The sequence below is a fragment of the Lepisosteus platostomus genome, chromosome 11, assembly GCF_059453375.1.
Source record: "Lepisosteus platostomus isolate fLepPlt1 chromosome 11, fLepPlt1.hap1, whole genome shotgun sequence".
Taxonomy (NCBI): Eukaryota; Metazoa; Chordata; class Actinopteri; order Semionotiformes; family Lepisosteidae; genus Lepisosteus; species Lepisosteus platostomus.
The window spans coordinates 40,834,454-40,855,433 of record NC_142621.1 but is presented as its reverse complement, the minus strand read 5'-3'; the positions used below and the strand labels follow the sequence as shown (position 1 = coordinate 40,855,433).

The 20,980-nt window shown below is 38.5% G+C and overlaps 1 protein-coding gene across 3 annotated transcripts in view; it reads right to left on the bottom strand.

Annotated features, from left to right (window-relative positions):
• Positions 1-6,034: 6,034 nt before the first annotated feature.
• LOC148652666 (casein kinase I) overlaps positions 6,035-20,980 on the bottom strand; it is a 33,882-nt gene continuing 18,936 nt past the window's right edge. Inside the window, exons 3-10 of one of the 3 annotated variants that reach the window (XM_088599681.1) lie at positions 19,892-20,040; positions 19,354-19,582; positions 17,957-18,127; positions 17,714-17,862; positions 17,297-17,465; positions 15,798-15,937; positions 13,028-13,095; positions 6,035-8,487 (exon numbers count right to left, since the gene is read on the bottom strand). In XM_088599681.1, the coding sequence (XP_088455807.1) occupies positions 13,063-13,095; positions 15,798-15,937; positions 17,297-17,465; positions 17,714-17,862; positions 17,957-18,127; positions 19,354-19,582; positions 19,892-20,040 (1,040 nt within the window). In that variant the 3' untranslated portion in view covers positions 6,035-8,487; positions 13,028-13,062. The remainder of the gene's footprint in view (positions 8,488-13,027; positions 13,096-15,797; positions 15,938-17,296; positions 17,466-17,713; positions 17,863-17,956; positions 18,128-19,353; positions 19,583-19,891; positions 20,041-20,980) is intronic. The other 2 variants (XM_088599680.1, XM_088599679.1) reach the window with 2 other exon arrangements.

The following is a 20,980-nucleotide window of genomic DNA, read 5'->3' as shown; positions in this document are numbered from 1 at the left end:
CATCACTGCAAGCCTGCGGAAGCCAGGAAATACCGTTTCACTGAAAGAACCCTGGTCCACTGCTAATTGTGCACTGTCACTCCAGGAACATTGGTCACAGTTGGCTAGCACTATGGCCCAGGCTCGGACCCACGACACAGGATAATTCTTCTTTCAAAGTCAGGGTGGATCACACTGGTATTATACATTTTAGCCTAGGAATAAGGCAAAGAAGAGAAGGGACTCAAATGCTTAAAATACACAAAAACACATTTGACAAAGTAAACCAGAAAGTGGTTCTTCATTAGCCGCACGGGGCTTGAATGCTCCCAAAGTAAAAGTGTGCAATTGTCTAAGACACCAGTCCACCAGTGTTGGGTGGGCTTTATTAGTATTCTTGACTTGCCATGGTACTGCAACACTTGTTGATTTGTTGTTGAGAAAATCCTCAATTTAGGGCTATTATTCCTGTAAGGTTACTATGGAGGTTACCAAATGACCCAAGAATGAACAGTGTAAACAAGAGAGTGTGCCTGAGGATCTCAGTAAGCAAGCCTTTGTTCTCTATGGGTGGTACAGGGAATATAATTGGTTAATTCATGCTGACTGCAATCACACGGACTCCCTCCAGCACCGGTTAGCCCTAATCATGTCCGGGACAATTAAGGAAAGGTGACTCAAAAACTCACAGATAGCCTTATTTTCCAGTGTGCTCATGCAGCTGTCAAAAGAAAGAAGCACAGTGGAACTGATACACCCAATATGTTACTCCTTTGCCTCGGTGAACCTAGCTGAGGATCCAAGCTCTGTTAAATGAAAGCATGGAGATTCCCCAGAAACACATGGTCAGCTTCCTTATTTCGGCCTGCAAGAAGCTGAACTGTGGCCACCCCTGGAAACAGTTGTCAGGGCAGCTTCTACGGAGACAGCAACACTTGACCTTCTCTCACTAAACTCATCGAAGGAGATATAACATTTTAAAGCTCACAATTTCTGGCACCATATTTATCTTTCAGATACATAAGTTCTACAGCACAACATGTCCTGTCAAGAAAAACAGGACATGTTGAAACAGGACAAGGCTGAAGACGATTGCAGACCGTTTTAACAAATAAATGTTTGGGATATTAAAACAATTGGAGGCAAACTTACTAATTATAAAAATGTATTACTTGACAGAAGTTGCCTAAACTCAGACACGATAATAACTCATTCCTCAGAAAAGTCATATTTGATTATTTGTTTGGGTGGATTTTTATAGCCCCTTTCTGCCTCCCTCTATTTTGCAGGGAAAAAACTGTGAGGATAAATAAATCTGGAAAAAGGAAATGGGGTACAACACTTTTAAGAGGAAAAAAATAAGACGGTAAAACCCCAGTTAAAAATACCATGCTGGCAGAACCCTAGGGAAAACTTCTTGGCTTCTCTATAATGACAGCGTTGAAAACTGGTGCTCTGCTGAATTTTCTCTGCTCTTTTCTCTGGAATGCCTAAGCTCTTCAAGACACAAGACCCTGGGTATAACACTGCCCCAGAGGAAGCAGCAGCACATCCCATAATCCGCTTAATCCAGGATTTGGACAGTGTGGGCTACCTGACATCTACTGTAATTCCCCTGTTAATCCGCTCCAGTTCTTCTACAAAAGCATGTTTTACTGAATATTGAAAAATTCACTTGATTACATGTTTCTTTTTGGGGTTCCAAGCCTCCTCATCCTATGGCCAGCAGGCAACCCCTTAACCAAGTGGGTCAAGCCAATACTGCTATACTTAATAAACAGAAAGCACGTGATTCTTGGATCTCATGATCCCTTTCATAAACGGAAGTTCCCAGCCATTTTAAATCGGAATCAATACTTCTGTTATTCAGATCTTTGGCACATACCTTATATTGTGTTGCATTCACCCTGCCTCCACCTTTGCAGCCCTCCCATGATCAGCTTCTCTCTCTGAATAGGGTTCCAAGGATCACCATCCCCTTGACCAGGAGGCTACCCCCTAACCAAGCAGGTTAAGCCAAAACTTATTATACCTTAAGACAGCATCTGATTCTTAGATGTCATTATTCCTCATGAACTAACCCTGATCACTGGAAATTCACTCTTCTGTCTTCTGCCTTACTCTGTTTTGCATGTATTGAACTCCGTGGAAAAAAACCCAACACATCGGGTGAACTGTTCAATTGCTCCATTTAAATATGCAAGCAGTGCATGGGGTTAGCCTGGAAATTATGCTGGGATTCAACAGGTTACGTCACCTCATCACTCATGCCCACTGAACACTCACATGTGAAGTGATTTAATGCATATGCAACAATCACTCACGTACATCACTGTCATTCACGATCAATGAGGAAAACAATAACGCCAGACACATTTAATCAGCATTCAAAATTCTTATACAAAAATACGACACATTTGACGCTCAGTAGGTAAGGATGATTACCCACCTTGATTTTAAGAAGAACAGTATATAAAGAAAAAAAAGATTACATCGAATAAACATCATGCCCTTTTAAGATTTCCACCTCTCCAAACAGCTGTTGTCTATAGCTAAAATGCCCTTGCCAGCTGTCCTTGCTAGATTGATTACAGCCGTTATGTCGCTAGCTCTGCATGGTAATCAATATGGAGCAGCATTCCCCTCTCTATCGCTATGGTGATGAAACGTAGATGAGAGCTGGTGATTGAAGGCGGACTTCAAAGGCAACCATTTCTCATGCTTTTATACACAAACCACATAAACAGGCTAAATGCACAGATATTTTATTCTAGGATACTAAGAAGAAGGCAAACTATTTTATTCATTCAGTCCCATGAGTCAGTAAATTACACATTTCCAAAGATGAACACTCTCAATAAAAGAAAAATGAACTAAAGAGAATGTTCTGAAATCTCAACCACACAATCGGCAGAAAAATCAATTTTGCATCAAGCCATTCCCTACAACAGAGAAAACTAGGTGGTTTTACATTTAAAATCATGAATAAACTGGGAATATGAGGCACGTCTCAATGCAAGGGGCTGTAGAAGTATGGAACAAACTACCCAGCCACATACAGTAGTTGAGGCAGATAAGCTTGTTTCTATTAAGCAAAGCAGGATGAGATCTTTGGATCAATAAGCTACCATGAAACATGCCACATGGGTTGAATGTCCACCTATTAACATCTATTCTTCTGTTTACACACACATGAGAAAGGCTGAAATATTCTGAAAACCCAGGGAGGTGAATACACTGTGATATTTTCTACTGTTCATTATCATGCACATTTAACAGAAGGCACAGCGAGAAGGACCAATTGGATCAGTGAAGCTGAGCAATGACATCACTGCTCGGTATGTCTGTTTATACATAAACTAAAAACCAAGTGGTCCACAAAGTGCAAACTGAAGACAAGGTGAACAAATTTCTCTGGTTTATATGAAAGTGTTTAAAACACGGTCTGTAAAGCCTGTAGTCAGCTGCACACCAACATGTCATAAATCAGCCTGGTCATACAGGAAGCCAGAGAAGATGCAATCTAATTTCTCCCAGGGACTGGCTAGTGGCCAGGAGAAGAAAACATTGCAAAAACAAAATAAACCACAATTACAACTGAAAGGAAGATGTCAAACCTGCATAACAAGAAACCTAGCGCTTGAGCAATCCTTGGATCTTGTTTGAAATGGAAAAACATCATTTTCAATAAATCCTCTCACAAATTGTGATTTTGAGGGGGAAGGGAAGGTGTTAGGAGCCATTTAAAAAAATGAAGATAACAGCAAGCAACTGCATTTTTCATATTGGGATTAAGTAAGGATTACATTAAATATAGAATGAAATACAATTAGTTCAATATCTACATTTTGCTGGAAAGCTAACCTTGAATCATGCTTAACCTCCACTTTTCAGGCATATCTACATGAAACCTTTTACTCACCTGAGTCGAAAATGTGCTTCGATTAGTCTAAATATGAATCCCAGTCAATCAAAGCCTGCTTTAAACGTATGGTTTAGCATGTTTTGGAATTTTAGACTGAGTAAAGGTTAGAATTAAAATAATGTTGATTTATGCAAAAAAAAATAGGAGAGGTTAGAATGATGAATGTTTTTCAACCGCTTGATTTCAGACCATTTTAGGCTGCAATTAATGTTACAAAATGCAACATGAATAGAAAATTGCCAAAAAAAATTAAAGAAAAGGCAAAACATTACAATTCTTACATTACAATTGCAACCTAGAACACAGCCATGATGTGTTGAAACGTTTAAGGTTTTGGGGAAAGGTAACCCTAACCCTTAGCTCAGGCTGAACCCCAATTTGTCTGGAATCTATCAGAAACCATCTGAAATCATCTGACTGAAAATGTGTCAATCCAAATATTAGTCAGAAGCAATCAAAATCACCACTTAAAGTTCTGTTGTTGTTTTTTTTGCTTTGATAACGTCAAAGGGCAGAGTGGTGGCATTGTGGCGAAGGATCTGGGCCTTTGGCTGGCAGATTGCCGTTTCAAATCTCATGGCCGGCAGAGGAATCCTACTCCATTGGTCCCCTGAGCAAGGCCCTTCACCCCAACTGCTCCAGGGGTGCTGTATAAATGGCTAGCCCTGCGCTCTGACCCCAAGCTTCTCACTCCCCCGTGTGTCTCATGGAGAGCAAGCTGGGGTATGCGAAAAGAAATTCCTAATACAATAAATTGTATATGGCCAATAAAGTGATCTTATATAGATTTGTGATAATTTTCATTTGAGACATGCCTTTTGAAAGGTCATAGGAACAGCCATGATTTTTTGGCAGAGAAGCCACTAAACCTTGGCTTCAACTCTGGCAGCTTTTCAATGCAAAAAAATACTTAATTGGAATCAATTTTAAATTGCAATTACTTTTAGTAATTGAAGATGGCAACTTCATTTTCAAGAAGTTCCACCTTTGTGACAAATATTGCAAACATTGATCAACAGCGACACCTTCTGGCTAAAATGAAAAAAAGCGTAGCACCATTTTAACCAAATCATGGAATTTAACAGTCTAACAATTTAACAAGTGAAACCGCAGTCACAATTTCTCATATCAGTTATAAAATCTAGGAAACAAAATACATTAACGGTGTATATATTATATATACACAATTTCGAATTAAGCGCAAAATTCTAAACTTTTTTAAAGTTCTGTAAATCGCCATGTTGTCGCAAACCCCTGGTTTCACCACAGGCAAGGGCGAGAGTTCCCACGAATTGCGACATGATGATAATGACTAATGTAAAGCGATGTACGAGCGAATAAGGACAGATTGTGCAGAAGACATTTCACCGCAAAAATGTTCCGACGTGATTTGCATGCAGCGTTTACAAGACTGGGCAAAATCGTCTTTAAGTTCAGAACTATTTCTATTGGATTTAGAGATGTATTCCCAAACCTGTGTGTTTACAACATAAAGCCACTGCACCTCTCCCGAGTTTTGCCTCGTTCTGAATCGCAGAATATGGCGTTGCGCCTGCCTAGATATTTCGTGATATAAATTAGGGGTTTTACAAGTTACAGTGTACACTTTACCTGTATTTTATCCGATCAGTTGAGGCCGGTCCTTTGTTCACTGTACATTGGACTAAATCTTGGACTTTTGGTGACTACGCGTTTACTGTTGCTGCTCCTCCGTTATGGAATACAACTCGGACTCTACAAAAGAAATTTTCTACAAATCAAAACTCAAAGCTCATGTTTTTACGAGGGCTATCTGTATGCTCATTTAACTTTTACTTTTTTCCTTTATAACCATTTAGTGTGACTGGATTTTGAAAGGTGCTTTATAAATTATTAAAACTCTTCCAGTACTCTCATTACATAGTTTTACTAGTCTGGAGTATAGAAGGACCAAAGTGTTTTCATTCAAAACGCTGGATACTAACCCACTAGAAAATGTAATCCATGACCTAAAAAGAGTTGGGAGGTATTGACATTTATGACAGATTTTTGCAGTCTCTTAAGCATTAAAAACTGAAATTGTGGCTGTTTTGGAACTGTCCTAGATGCAAGCATTAGTGCAGGTGGATTGCTGATAAAACGAGTCAACAGAACAAGTAATTATTAATTTATTTACACAATTTTAAAGTACACAAATGCAGTGGCAATACAAACAAAAAAAAGTTTTACAGGGCTAGTAGAATACCATTACACAGGATACAGCAGAGTCAATGTATGGAGGAGTTGAAAGGAGTACAGCCAGCAGTAAAGGGACAGAGACTGGAAAAGACACGGACACTATGGCCTTAAAAGCTTTCAAACTGGGGAAACAGTGGAAGGTAGAAGGCAGGGGAAAATTGAAAGGGCAAAAGCAAGGGCTGCCTCTACCAGCCAGAGTTGTCACATTGATGACATATACAGAAGCCATATTAAAAGTAGAATGCCCCGAACCAGAAGCTTCTGTCCCCTGCAGCACTTTTAAAGCTGGAACTCGTTCACTGAAGAAAAAAAGATCCGAAGCTTTAGTGCATGCGCCTCAATCCTGAACCTCACCAACGCCGATTTGGAAACACTTACATCCCATGACAGGCTACCTTTTCTAAACCTTTACACTTAAAAATGATTTCAAGTTTGTGCCAAAATGGCACTTTATCAAGTCTTGTATTCATTCATTACATTGCACAAGAGTTAGGTTATCGTTTTGAAGATGAACAAACTGCAAGCAAATCATTTTGGAAGGCAAACTTCCTAATGCAGACATACTAGATGAACACAAAGCTTCATTCAGAGGTTTTCCCTCTTGCTTGCTTCTGTTCACACCAGCAGTTAAGTGTCATACCTGTGTACCACAAAGGGAGAAATCCTGACAATACCTTTGTTGAATGATATCAGTTATTTACTTTCATGGCATTTAAAATTACATTCCTTGGCTAAAGTTTTAACAGTCTAATGTGAAAAGAAGCCAAACCTATCCTCTCCTCTATTCCATTCTCAACGGAAAACAACTATTTGACAGCTGAACGCTGGTATGGAGAGCAGATGCATATAAAAATAATTCCCATCAAGCATTACCTAAATCAAGAGGAGATATAAGTCCACAAGTGTAGCACCAGTGCTTCTCAGAAGAGCGATTCTTTTGGAAACAGTTATCAAGTACAAGTGAATTTGAACACTAACCTTCTACCCAATTAGATGGTTATGGTACAAGTTAGTCTAATTTCATAAAACAGGTGTTAACTGGGATTACAGGAACAGTTTTTAGTGGCCTTCACTCCACTGAAAAGATGGACTTGAAAAGCAAGGGTCCTTTATTAAATGAACAACAAAAACAGATCTAAATAAACACAAAGAAAGACTTTCTTTGAAGTGACTTGGCAAAATAAGTACATCAGGACTGCTGGATGTGGAGGCACAAGCACTAAAGCCATTCAAGCAATATCAGGTGCCACCTAGCTGTACATTTCTAAGTGAGGCCAGATAAACAGTAGGACTGAATAACTGAGTAAGAATCACCAGACAACCAATGGAAAACATTTACATTTCTATTGTACAGGTATTTCACAGCTTTGAAATAAAAAATAAGGGAATGCAATATATTATACAGCAACAGTCAATTGACCAAGATGGTGTTGATGTGGAAGTCTCTCAGATAAACAAAAATAACCCTCAAAGATTTCTAATATTAAAATATGTAAGAAAAAACACCAAAAACCCCTTTAGATTTTGATTTCTTCTGCATTTTCATACAGATCTTTCACTTGTTAATGCGTACAATCTGACAAACAGTCCTCCCAGACAACCTAGACGACTGCACAGTAGTGGTCACCAGTGCTAAAACTTGGGAAGTTACTTACAATCAACTTTGAAGAAACAGAAAGGGGCCTTCATAAAAACTAAAAAATAAAAATGACAAAATAAAATCAGTTAGAAATTCACATGAAACCTTTATGGATCTTAGAAGGAATTTCAAGTCTTTTCTTGAAGTATGAATGCTTTTTCTAATTCCTTTTTTTTTCCTCGTGTAAATCACAGACAAAAGCAGTACACCGACACTACGCATCTAAACAGACCGGAGCCTGTTGACTTTAGCTTTAATATAAAAAAGTGAATTAATGTCTATCATCATACAGTAGGATAGTAAAATTATTCGGCCAACAGTGGAGGGAGAAGAGAAATGGCGATTATACTTTATTCCGTGTGGTCGGTCTGCTCAGTGAAGCGTCTCTCGAAGGCCATGGCAGCGGTCAGCTGCAGGCTGCGGGCAGCTCTTCTTGGTATGCCAGAGTGGCAAAGGCAACGACGGCGCAGAAAGGTCCGTCTCCTGTTGGTGATCTTCCGAGAGAGTATGTTACTTTCTGAAAGGCATTTAAATGTTTTTTTTTTCCTTTTTAAATTGAAAAAGAATCTGCTGTTTGGGACTGAGTTTTCGGTAGTTGCGGAAGTGAAGTTGTTGGAATAGTATTAGTTACAGATCAGCCATGCATTATCAGCCCTCCATGGCGCGTCGTTTTCTTTCATCGAGGTACAGCAGACTGGAGACCACTGGGGGTCACACGAGACAGGATCTGTATGTGAGGGAGACAGATTTGTAGAAGGTTTACTATATAATATTCTCTGGATACAGGGGCTTTAACAAAAACATTTGGCACATAGCTCATGTCATATTCGTCAATGTCCCTGTGCTACAGTTTATGAATGGAAAAAGAAAAAATGGATATTCATATATTTCAGTTCTACCTCTGATCTGAAAGGCATACACTTAGTAAAAACTCCTCCTATAAATGATTTGATTTTGCATTTAAATTAAACACATGCGATTACAAATGGCTTGGTAAGCAGATCAAATAAAGTAGGAAAAATGCTGGGTGGCGCTTCAAGAGAACGTCATCGACATGAGAAGAGTAATGCTGTTACTTCATGTTATCACAAAATTCTAATACTTTGCATTATACTAGGCTAATAAAATAATTCTAGTTCTAAATAGTTCTAAAACATGGAAGGTACAAGTATTGGCCATAACATGAGACATGAGACTTTAGACAAACTCAGGACAAATGCAATGCTTGCTTAGAGAGAACAGAGACAATAGAATATCAATGTCTTCATTAACTGATAGAAGAAAATATCTGCTCAAACCCAGGGTAGACCTTTTCATCTTCCTACTCTTCATCTATAACAGAATGAGACCTCCTTGGTGCTGCAATGGTAAGTGAACTGTACCAAGTTTAAAAACCCCACTTTGAACACAAGCAGCATCGCTTGCAATTTAGTTCAACCTAGCTGATGTGGGACAATTGTGCTTCTTCGCATATTACTCAATATTCGCTTATTTTTGATCCAATTAAAACTTTCAACAAAAAAGGCAGTGAAGCTACTGGTACATGAATGCAGTATGCCCGCTCAGTGTCTGGTGAAAAAGGAGGCATGCAGGAGCAGGGAGAAGGAGGTAAAGGAACAGCAGAGCAAGATCAGGGAGCTCCCACACTTCAGGAATGAAAATCACAAACTTCAAAAGTTTGATTAATTCCAAGCAAATCATTTGGAACATTCAAGGAAGAAAAAAGTAATCAAAACTCATTTCATGCGTAAGTCATCTGATCATGTCTTCTGTTACATTTTAAACACTTAAAGAACAAGTATGACAAAGGGCAAAAATGGCTGTTCAGAATTAGAGAAAAATTTCATAAAACAAGACACCTCATTTTCAATTTTTTAACATATGTACCGAGACATTAATATAGAAAACTGCTGCTAAAGAACCTGTACTAGCTGAGGCTTTGAACACAAAATACTAAAAACATTTTAAGATAGCAGCTGATCTCCCAGACAAAAGAATGGGAGATGGGAAGCCAATTCAGCAAATACCCTCCATTCCATGGATCACCTATAAAGGGGGAAAGGAATTGCAAAAATTCTTCCATCTAGAAAAAAAATAATACAGAGTTATAGCTGTGCTTTCAGACATGCACACAGTTTAGATGTCATGCAAACTTGTAAATCTCACTTGGAGCTGTGGATTTGAAAAATACTGTTCAAATCCACAGAAAAGCAAAAGTTTTTCACAAGATCACCAATTCAGAATATGAAGGAATAGGGGTTAGATTAGTCACAACAAGTGTCCCACATTCTCCAGTGTCTTGCCATGTGACATTCCTTTAAACTTGCTGTCGTCCGACTGTCTTCCTGTTAAAAACAAGATGCCCGCTAATTAAGAAACACGGTGTGCCTATTTTCACTTACCATCACGGCTACTGAATGCTTTGCCTCAATACCTCAAGCACAGTTTAAGGTGATATTGATCACAAACTCCAATCCTGTTCAATTGGCATTTCAGGTCCTTTCAAATGTGAAAAGTTTATGCATTTGCTTTCAACAGTTGAATGACAATAGACAAGTAGTGTAAAATCATTTACAATGTCAGTTTGTTGATTAATAATGTAAAAACACCCTGTAACTGGAGGGAATTCATAAAATTGTTCTAGACTGCTAAAGTCTGTAGTGAAGACGAAATGACAGCCAATCAAATTTTAAAAGGGAGGTATCCATCCATTCTCAAACGACTTCATTCAATTCAGGGTTTGAGCAACCTGGAGTCTATCCCAGCAAGCAATGGGCACAAGGCTGGGGAATACACTCTGGATGGGACACCCATCTTAGGACTGTGGGAGGAAACCAGAGCGCCCAGAGGAAACCCAAGTGAACAAGAAGAGAACATAAACTCCATACAGCTTCCCAGGTCCAGAAACCCAGGGACCCAGTTCTGCAAAGCAGCAATGCTAACCATTGTGCCACTGTTGCTAAAACGGAAGTACTGTAAGTCAATGTAAAATAACGAAAATGTAGTCACATTTGATGCAATAACAAAATGCAAGTCATACTGCATCAAATCATATACTTTCAAATTAACTGATTTATTGAAGAAAAAAACTGCTTGTTGAAAGACAAGAGCCAAGGTGCATTTAAACAGAATGCTGAGTGTTCCATGATTTCATTTTTGGATCATGCAAAATCCTTTAAGATGCAATTAGCTCTCATTTCATCATCACTTGAGACCAAGGTTGCAATTTGCTCTCTGAGTATAGGATGTTTATAATTTACCACTACTTAAAATCATAGCTCTGATTATGGTACATTACACATTCTGCTGAAAAGAACAGCTGAACATCTCATTTGATAACTGCCAAAAAAAAGTACATCACTTTCACATGGTAAACTGCTCAACTAAAATTTGAATTAAAGGAGCTCTAGGATAAGTGATTAGTTTCAACCTGTACAACTGAACTTGAAAGATTGATGAGGTATAACAGCAGCTGTGATGTGAAGTGAAAAGCAGCTCAGACCTTGTTTCATAATTGGCAATATTTCTTGGTTTTTAACAGGGAAACAGAACCAGCCAAAAAGCAGGTTTAATGGGACATGATGCAATGAAAAATAAAAACGCAGAAAATTACATATCATTCTGTATTGTAAACCAAAAATTCTATTGTAGAGATAAAATTAAAGATTAACAGGATTTCAATGTTCGGACAGCCAAGGTAAAAAGCATGCTAGGTAATCAGGCATCTAGCACAACCCAAGCATTGCAGACAGACAAGAAGCAAAGCAGCAAGGCCAGGCACTATCATCTACTGGAAGATAGAACATTTGGAACAGGACAACTGAACATCATAAAGAAACCTTCACAATTGAAAGCAGGACATTTGAATCAAATTTCATAAATATTTTAATTTCCCCAGTTTTGTTTGACATCGGAACAAGACTGTTGCTCTTTTTCAAATACTAAAACAATGTACTGAGTACTATCTACTGCATTGCAAGTTTGTTTAAAAAAAGCTCATGAAGCAATCATAATGTCATAATTCATGTAACGGAGAATGATGCACCAAATGTGTGAGTAAGGGAGAGGAAGGGCCACAGCAGTGACTCCTTTGTTCCTTCATAGCCTTTTAAGATTGAGAATACAGAACACTGGTTGAAATAGGATCCTGAATTCCAAGAAAAAGGCAGATCAACCCAATACTGAATGACCACATGAAAAGGGACAGGCATTTTACAAGTTTACCATGCGTCTGCGATGGAAGTTTACATGTTCCAATGTCATAATGCTGACTGATGGACCAATAAATGTTTAATTTGCAGTCACTTGAAGGTTTCTCAATGCTCTGTGGTTAATCTTGCGTTTCTCCACCCTAGTGCTTCACTTTTTTCTAATCCTTTAGTATAACAAGTCAGGGCATTTAGCTGAACAATATGAACAGGCATCTTGGTATATTGTAGACTATCAGAATTATACTGTTCGCACAGACGTGCATATCGGTGACAATTTTCAATCCTGGAAACAGTACGAAATTTAACACTTCTATGATATGGAATAAAGGACAAGCTCTGTTATGAACAATTTAATACAGAACTCCTAAGATGAGTGTATTTCTTCATGATTCAGATGGTTACACACAGTATCGGTAATGTACTGAGGTACATCTTTAAGGTTACATTTTAAGAATTTGCTATTAAAAGCTGCAATTGGTCCATACAGACCAATATTGCAGCAAGACTGTATAGTCTTATAAAGAGAATAATGATCTGGGTTCCATTTTACATGCCTTGTGAGTTCACTGGGACAAATCAAGTTGACTGAAAATACTTTGTGTACGTAGGCAGAGTACACTTCTGCGGTATTAAAGCACTTCAGATATTGGGATACCTACACAATCCAAAATTTAACATCAAAGCATTTTGAAACATCAGAATTAAATTCTGAATAAATGTTCTTTAGACCCTATATCTAGCAATCCTGAATATCAAATATTCCAATTAACTATTCATGACTGCATTATTGCAAGTCAAATTACTGTACTCCCTTTTGTACACAGTTAACCAGCAGTCATCACGCTGCTTATCCATTAACACCAGAATAGGTTCCTTTCCAGTCTCCTTTTCTGTGTATATTGAAGTCACTTCATTTTGACGGCTCTCCTGCTCATCAAATTGAAAAGCAGTAGACTTTCCACTAGTTTCTGGGCCACCGTGTGTGCTCATTCGTATATCTGAGATGTGCAAGTATGTGTGCAATCTACAATGATATGGGACCCAGCTGAAACTCACCCGGTGCTGCCTTCAAACAAGAACGTGGCGAGCAGCTACTTGCCGTGGTGATCGAAGGGAATGCTATTCTGAGGTGGGGGGGAAAAGACAGCCATTTGTGAAGAAAGAATACATTACAATGGGGCAAGTAAATCAAGTTCACTGCTCCAAAAAGTACACATTCACCTTTTTTCAGAGCACTGCAGAAAAACCATGACTTCATAATCCAACCTTTAACTGCAAAAATTAAACCTTTCACAAACATTCAACAGAATGTAGAGCCTAATTCCAGAATCTGTAGAACAATTTCCAACTTCCCCCAAAGTACTTAATGCAACAGTTCCACTGAATATCAAAAGAAGCTTAACTTATAAATGTTATTGAATTTGTTGAAAATTGACACTTTATGAATGGTCTCGATGTGACAAGATAGATTGCTAGTTAATGTGCTGATTACAATTTGACATCTTCAGTGATAATCGACAAGGTGCCTTACTATGATGGACAAATGTGTGACCACTATTGACAGCAGATACAGTAGGTTATACATCTATGACAGCTGCTTTGAACCAGGTTAAAAATGCAGTCTTCTGGAATTCAGTCCCAATCTTCTAATAGAGCCTGTACAGGCTTGTCTGTTCACTGGTCCTGAGCCCTAGATGCCACATTATCCCAGTTCATCCTACATTGTGGGGCTCGCATCTTGTGAGCTTGATATCCACTGCATAAGTATCACATTGGCAGCTCTCAAGAAAGCCATTGCTACATGAACAGCATGTCAGTCTTGACAGAATTTGGCACATCAGGATGAGGAAAGGGTAGTAAGTGAGATCCCAGGACTTCATTAATGTTGCCTTTAATCACTACAAGTGGAGTTGTGTAGTGACTACATGCTCCTGCCAATTTGGATATTTCCAACAATCTTGGTGAGATGTTGTGACTTGTGGTCTCCCAGGTCAAGGCTTATCGACAGTTCAGCTGTATCATCTTGGCAGGTGAAACTAATGGCTAGAAACGCCCTAGACGACAAACAATTGTGCTCCGACAATCTAGCCTCCAACATACAGATGACAGAATGGAATTGTTCACCTGATAAGAAAGTTCACTTGCATTTCATTCTCAATTTTCACTTTCAGACAATCAATAAGTTAAATCATCTCATTAAATGAGGTGATTTAAGTTTACAAAACAGTTAAAAACCCAAGTGCTTCACAGGTGATCATGGATGATTAAAATAAGAAATATCAAAACACTATCCATATACTTTCTAAAAACATACTTCTGTAAATTGAGTGATAAGTTTCTTTTGATGTTCAGTATGCGATACAAGCTAGTGCAGTTTTCCAGTTTTATAATGAATGTATTAATTCAGTTAACAATGGAAATACCTAAAAAAAATCTATTTTGAAAGCACAATTAATCTATGAATAATTATACCACAACAGCATGAATACAATTCAGAGAAAAACCATTACAGGGTTGGATTACCAAATCATGTCAACAGACATGCTGGTTTTATTTATTAGTTACCTTATCAAATACAATGGTCCCAAAATATGCCTTCACATTCTCTTACGAAACCATCAGCCAATGTCTTCAAAGACCATAGAACAAGTGTGCAAACAATCTCGCTGAGTATAAACATCAGCCTCTCAGCCATTTTAATTGTGAACGTGTTTCAATTTAAACACTCCCATGCCAAAAGCCATAGCCACAGCTTTAGCCACAAGACCACAACCTCCCTACAGTCACATCCAACGCTGTAAAGAACATCTTCACTGAAGCCACTGGAACTGAAGACCTGTGTGGATCCAAGATTCCATTGTGTACTGAAAGATTATACCCTACAGTTGAAGACCTGGATATGGCTGGCAATCAGTTTTCACTTGAGAAGATCAAGAAATAAATTCAACCTGCCTCACTAATGAATACTGCAAAAAGAGAACAACCTACAATAGTATTTTCTTTATTATTCTAGTATTAGTGGTTAAATCCATTCAACTGTTAAATAAAATCTTATTCTTCATGTTCTTACTCTGCCATTTCCAAGAGTTCAATGACAAAGAATCGAGCCAAAAAAGTTACTGAAGTTTACTAAAATTCTCCTCTAAAGTGAACCCTTTCGGCAAATAAACCGTGTTTAACTCTTTTCACTGATTGGGGAGCCAAACAAGTTGGGGAAAAAAACTCAATGAGTAATACATTTTAAAAATTGAGTTCAAATATAAATCCAAAAGTAATTATCCCCTTGTTCATTTTACTTAATGGGAATAAGAAATTTGTAATATTAGATTCAAATTTATCCACATTTTTCCTAAGCTAGCAAGAGGCTAACATTAAGATCTCTTACATATGAAAACCTATTGTGTTCCACTTTTTTCAGTGTAAACCATTACCAAAAACTAAAAACTCTGGAATATGTACCAATACACTGGAATGTTTATGCAGGAAAAAATACTAAGTCTCATTAATTAACCTAAAGCTTACTATGGTTGTAAGCAATGACATATCACATTCAGGGTAAGGTGTAAGGGTTACAAAATAGCACCTGAAGACTTTAGAGGCTCGCATTAGCACCAACGTTGTACCAGTAAGGATTATAATACCATTTTGCAATTTCCAACAAGTACCACAAAAGTTCCCACTTTGCGGAAAATAATTTTAATTTCTTTTCTCTCTCAGGGAAGGGAAGTTGGGGGCTCTTTCTGAAATTAGAGTCAGTGCTGAGGAGTTTTGTAATGTCTTGGATCCCGAGTTAGTCGGGGACGTGTGCCATGGGACTAGCTCGTACCTGTGATGTGGACATGCGCGAAGTGTCTTGCCGTCCAGTGAGGTCAGAGGATGAGATATTGACAGGAGCGCCGCGGTGTAATCTCATACTGACTTTGCGCTCTCTCTCCATTCCAGATACTGGGCGAGGGGATGTGTTTGCTATGGGCAAAATGGATAGACTTAGATTAATTTGACTATGGTAAAAATCATTAAATTCATTACTATTTTAAATGAACAGATCTGATACTTTTTACTTTATCTGCTTGCGTGAAAAAATACATGAATTAATTCCTGAAAAGTAAACTGCTGAAACAGCTTGATAAATTTTCCTCGACAATGCTCCATACGGTAACAAAGAATAACCTAAAATTACAAATGTAATAGCGTTACGGTTATTGGAAGTGACTGAGGAGTTTCAAAAATCTCGGGATAACAGTTAAACATCTAGCATGTGTCAACGATTCGATGAGGTTCTAAGCAAGAAAGGAAGAGTTCACTTGGGTCTGAAGCAGTGATCAACGGAATAGTCTGGTTTACCTTGGTTAATTAGGTTCTGGGCAAATGATTAAGAGTTATCAACAGTTGAGAAACGGGATAAAAACAAGTAGGTAAAGAGACAGAGGACAGAAGGTGGGAGGTTCTTGTGCTGATTAATCTTTAAGACCAGTATTTGCACCTTAAGAGAGCTTGAGGAATCCTAAATTGAAAAAGCCTCTTTTGGTTAGTGAATACATTTTTAGAACAGGGACATAGGTTTTCCATTTGTGGGTGGAGCACTGCCAGCCATTTATACGGCATCCCAGGATCTGCACCTGTGGGTGGAAGGTTGCTGGTTCAAATCCCACGGCCCTTAACCCCAGCTGCTCCAGGGGTGCCGTATAAATGGCTGACCCTGCGCTCTGACCCCAAGCTTCTCTCTCCTCATCTGTGTGCCTGTGTGTCTCATGGAGAGCAAGCTGGGGTATGCGAAAATAAATTCCTAATGCAAGAAATTGTATATGACTTAAAAAGTTATCTTATTTAGGGAATCTGATTTAATTCTCTACATCCTGTACTTAAGTTGCTCACTAATTTTATAAGAGAATGAACGGCAACAGTAAATTAATCAACCTACGTTCTACCCAGAATTTTCCACAGAATTACCACCAATTAGGCCTAAATTTCAAAACATCTCCTTAGGGCATTAGTAATCCATAACCATACATGAATGACTGTTTTGGGAAGATTTTGCAAATTGTATGGTATTAATTATAATTTGTTCTGTTATACCATTCTACAATTCCAGTATGCAGACATTCAGTTTTCAAATTGCATCTTTTGTGTCTTTCCATTTCAAAAAGCTAATTGTGTTGTTCCTCAGAGGGTTCTGAAAATTGCCAAGGAGAGTCAGAAAGTGTTTTTAAAAACTCTCAAGGTAACTCAAGGAAACGCTTCAAACTAAGTCCATGGTGCACTGGAATGTACCAGCTGTTTAAACTCGGAAAAGGATTCAGTTCCAGTTTGAAACTTTGTGCATACCAGTGTGAGATGTTGGGGTTAGGGGTGTAGGTGGGGCAACATCCTGTGTTCCCCTAGGTCTTCCTGAGGCAGAGGGGATGCCCCTGGTTGCAGGGTTTCTGGAGTGTCTCAGTCGCTCCTCTCGGTCTCTCCTCTCACGCTCTGCATCCTCTGCTGCTCTGTTGGCACCCTAAAGCCAGATGTAAAATGCATAAATCTGCCCAATACCTTGCAAAATATTCAACCTACATCTTACAAGGAGACTAAGGATTTTGACCATTGTATAACCAAAGATGGTGAATGTTTATAATGTCTGCCAAGAATCAAGGAATTAAACACGAGGCTTGACAATAAAAGAATCTTGAGGAGACTTGCTTTAAAGTACAGTTGACTGACCCTCATTTATGCGTTAAATAAAAAAAAAGAAACCACACTTACAAACTTCAGCATGTTCCAGTCAAAAACGTAATCGTATGAAAAGCCCTGTCTGTGAAACAGATTTCTGAACAGCTGTCTCAGGTAGGAGTAGTCTGGCTTGTCATCAAAGCGCAGGGAGCGACAGAAGTTGAGGTATGTGGCAAACTCAGCTGTGGAGAAAAGGTCAGTATTGAGTTTCACGGCATAAAACGTCACGGGACAATTACAAATTTGTTGCAAAATCTTGCTGAGCGTGGTACATACAGGGGTAGCCCTTGCAGAGGACCTCAATAGGGGTAGACATTTTCTTCTCACTGATCCGCTCATATTTTTGTCTCTTAGTAGCTGCTTTCAGGCCCTGCCAGGGCAGAGACCCTAAGTTGAAGTACATCAGTACATAGCCAAGGGACTCCAGGTCATCACGACGGGATTGCTCTGTGGGATGAAAGAGAAAGTTTGTAACTATTTTAAAACTTAAGTCAGAACAAGATTTCAAAATTCAGCTGGCAAAATGATATGAAGATGGCAGAATGCTGATCTAGAGAAGTGCAAAAATAAATAAATGGATACCAGAAGATACATAATTTAACACAAACAGGATGAGCACACTGTCTTAAGATATTCAAGGCATCTACAGACAATGCAATCTCAACAGAAAGTATAACACTACAAAGGTTGATACAACGGGACTAGGGACATTATTCTAACAATCCAGTTGGCAACTTGTGACCATAAGCCACAGGAGAACAATAAAAAAAAGTGAATTCAGCAGGTTCCTGCACATTGCATGTTCTAAACCATTAGTTCCAACCATGCTCCTGGGGGATGACTTTTGGGTGCGTATGCTCCAAGGTAAGCTCTTAGTCATCGGCAAACTGATTTCAGGTTTAAATTTGGGATATTACTAAATTTGCTTTCAGCTCTTCAAACCTTTGTAATTTTTCCATCAACCCTGTGTCAAATTAAGTTTCAGAAATGATTAAAAAGGGTCTGAAAACAAAAAAGGTATCATGGAAGTATCCGATATCGTCACGCCCAATTGCTGATTATAAAACAAATTAAGGGTGAGCAAGCTGAGGAAAGGCTATTTAAGAGTTGAAGGGGATGGAAAATCTTGAAATACAAATTTGGATATTTCCAAAAACTAAAGAGATTAAAGTCAATAAAAAAATAGAGATTGAGAAATAAGCTGGAACAAAAACCTGCATATAGAAATCCCCCAGAACAGCTTGAACAAGCCCAAGTAATTAAACTGCCCTAAACACAAAACAGGAACATTATCTCCAAAAAGTAAACCTAATTAGAAACACTAAATTCTAAAAGCTTCTTTCACACCCAGAGCATTCCAGATTCAAGAGCCGCAAACAGAGACTTTAGTCTAAAACTTAATTTAAAGAATACACTTATGCACAAATCAGTGTATAGGGAACTGAAGAAATGCTGCACATGAAGCCACATGTAAAAGTACTCTGGGATCATTCTGGATGTCAAACATAACTTTTCAAGCATTTGTATGCCAGATACAAAACTAAAACATTTAGTTCATGCTCTTCTTCAATACAAAACTGTGAAATTTTGTGACAAAATGATCACCCTAAACTTTAATTGGAGAGAAGCCTTAGCAATCTCAGGACACCTCCTAAGAAGATTGCCCGTCGTACCTATTCCCAGGTGTGTGTTGATAGAGGCATAGCGAGCTGTGCCAGTAAGATTCTTGTTCTCGCGGTAGGGAATGTGCTGGTGTGTGCGGGCATCCCGGTATTTCTTGGCCAAGCCAAAGTCAATGATGTAAACAAGGTTGCCTTTCTTTCCCAGCCCCATTAGGAAGTTGTCTGGCTTCACATCTCTGTGGATGAAGTTCTTTGAATGGATATACTCAATACGGCTGATCTGAAATAAATGGTTCAAAAGCAGGTTAAATACAGAGAAGCATGATATTCTTGGCAAAGTGAATTTTATCTTTGGTGCACACATTTATGATCTGTGCTAGAGAATCTGTTAAATACAAGGAAAATTTAGTATTCCCTAGCCATGCTATATTCTAAAACGGTAAAGCTGATGCCAAAATGTAGATTATCATATTACATAAAGGCAAAATAAATGTATATTTTCTACTTCACCTTTAATAAAGTACAAAGTAATAAAATAAGGTGGGTAATCACTGAGAAAAGGTGTACACATACTGGCTACCTCCCTTACCATCTGGTCTGCAAGAAGCAAGACAGTCTTTAAGCTGAATTTTCGTGAGCAGAAATTGAAGAGATCTTCAAGACTGGGCCCAAGTAACTCCATGACCATCACATTATAATCCCCCTCAGCACCACACCACTTGATTGTCGGAATTCCCACTGTACAAGAAGATGATATCACACCATTAAAAAGTCATTTCCCCCCCTCCTGTAATGTGAATATCATTAGGGCTTTAAGCAACAATCACTGCGTATATTTTCTCACATTGAAATACAAAGGTAACAGCTCCCTCTTGTGGTGTATAAATAGATTTTAGAAAAGACTGAAGGTGACCTACAATACGTAGTTGTGAAGCTCTGCACTGTAAACATGAAGGACAGAGGCCATTTGTGATATATAGATGTGATATAAAAAGGTCAACGCATTAGCCATCAGTGTCTTCAGTAGTGCCTATACCCTATTGATATCACAACTGCATGCTATAAAGCACATCAGAAGCATGACCTTGAAAGTAATGCAGGATCGCTCAGTATTAAAACTAGCCACATCAAACAATTGCAAGATTGTTTTTCAACAGGTAAATGATTCAGCACATTATCGAAATCACAGCTTTAAATTGTTGCATTTTCACTCAAAAGTGTCATAAACCATGGTGTCACCCCATTCTACATTGAGGTCTACACACCTCCTTACTGATATGCAATAACTTTGAAAAATAACTGTGCTACACTGCTACAAAGAAATTGTGCTACACAAACAAATGTGATTTAATGAGTATGGAATAATAATTTCACAGCACTAGCACAGAACAGCTGCTGACACTTCTTCACCAAACCCTGCAGACTGTAGGCCTGGGCTATATTCTCCTCAGCAGTGCATGTCATCGCTCAGCAGTTTCCACTACTCACCTTCCAGGTCAGCTATTTCTGTTTTGTGCTTGGCAGAACCAGTACTAATTCTACCCCTATAAAAAAAATGACCATTACCCTGTATCCAAGTGAAAGTCTAAATGGCATTACTTCCTGTGTCTGCATTTATTATACCTAATTTAGAAGCCTTTTCATTGTATTTTACTTAATTTATATCCATTGTATATGT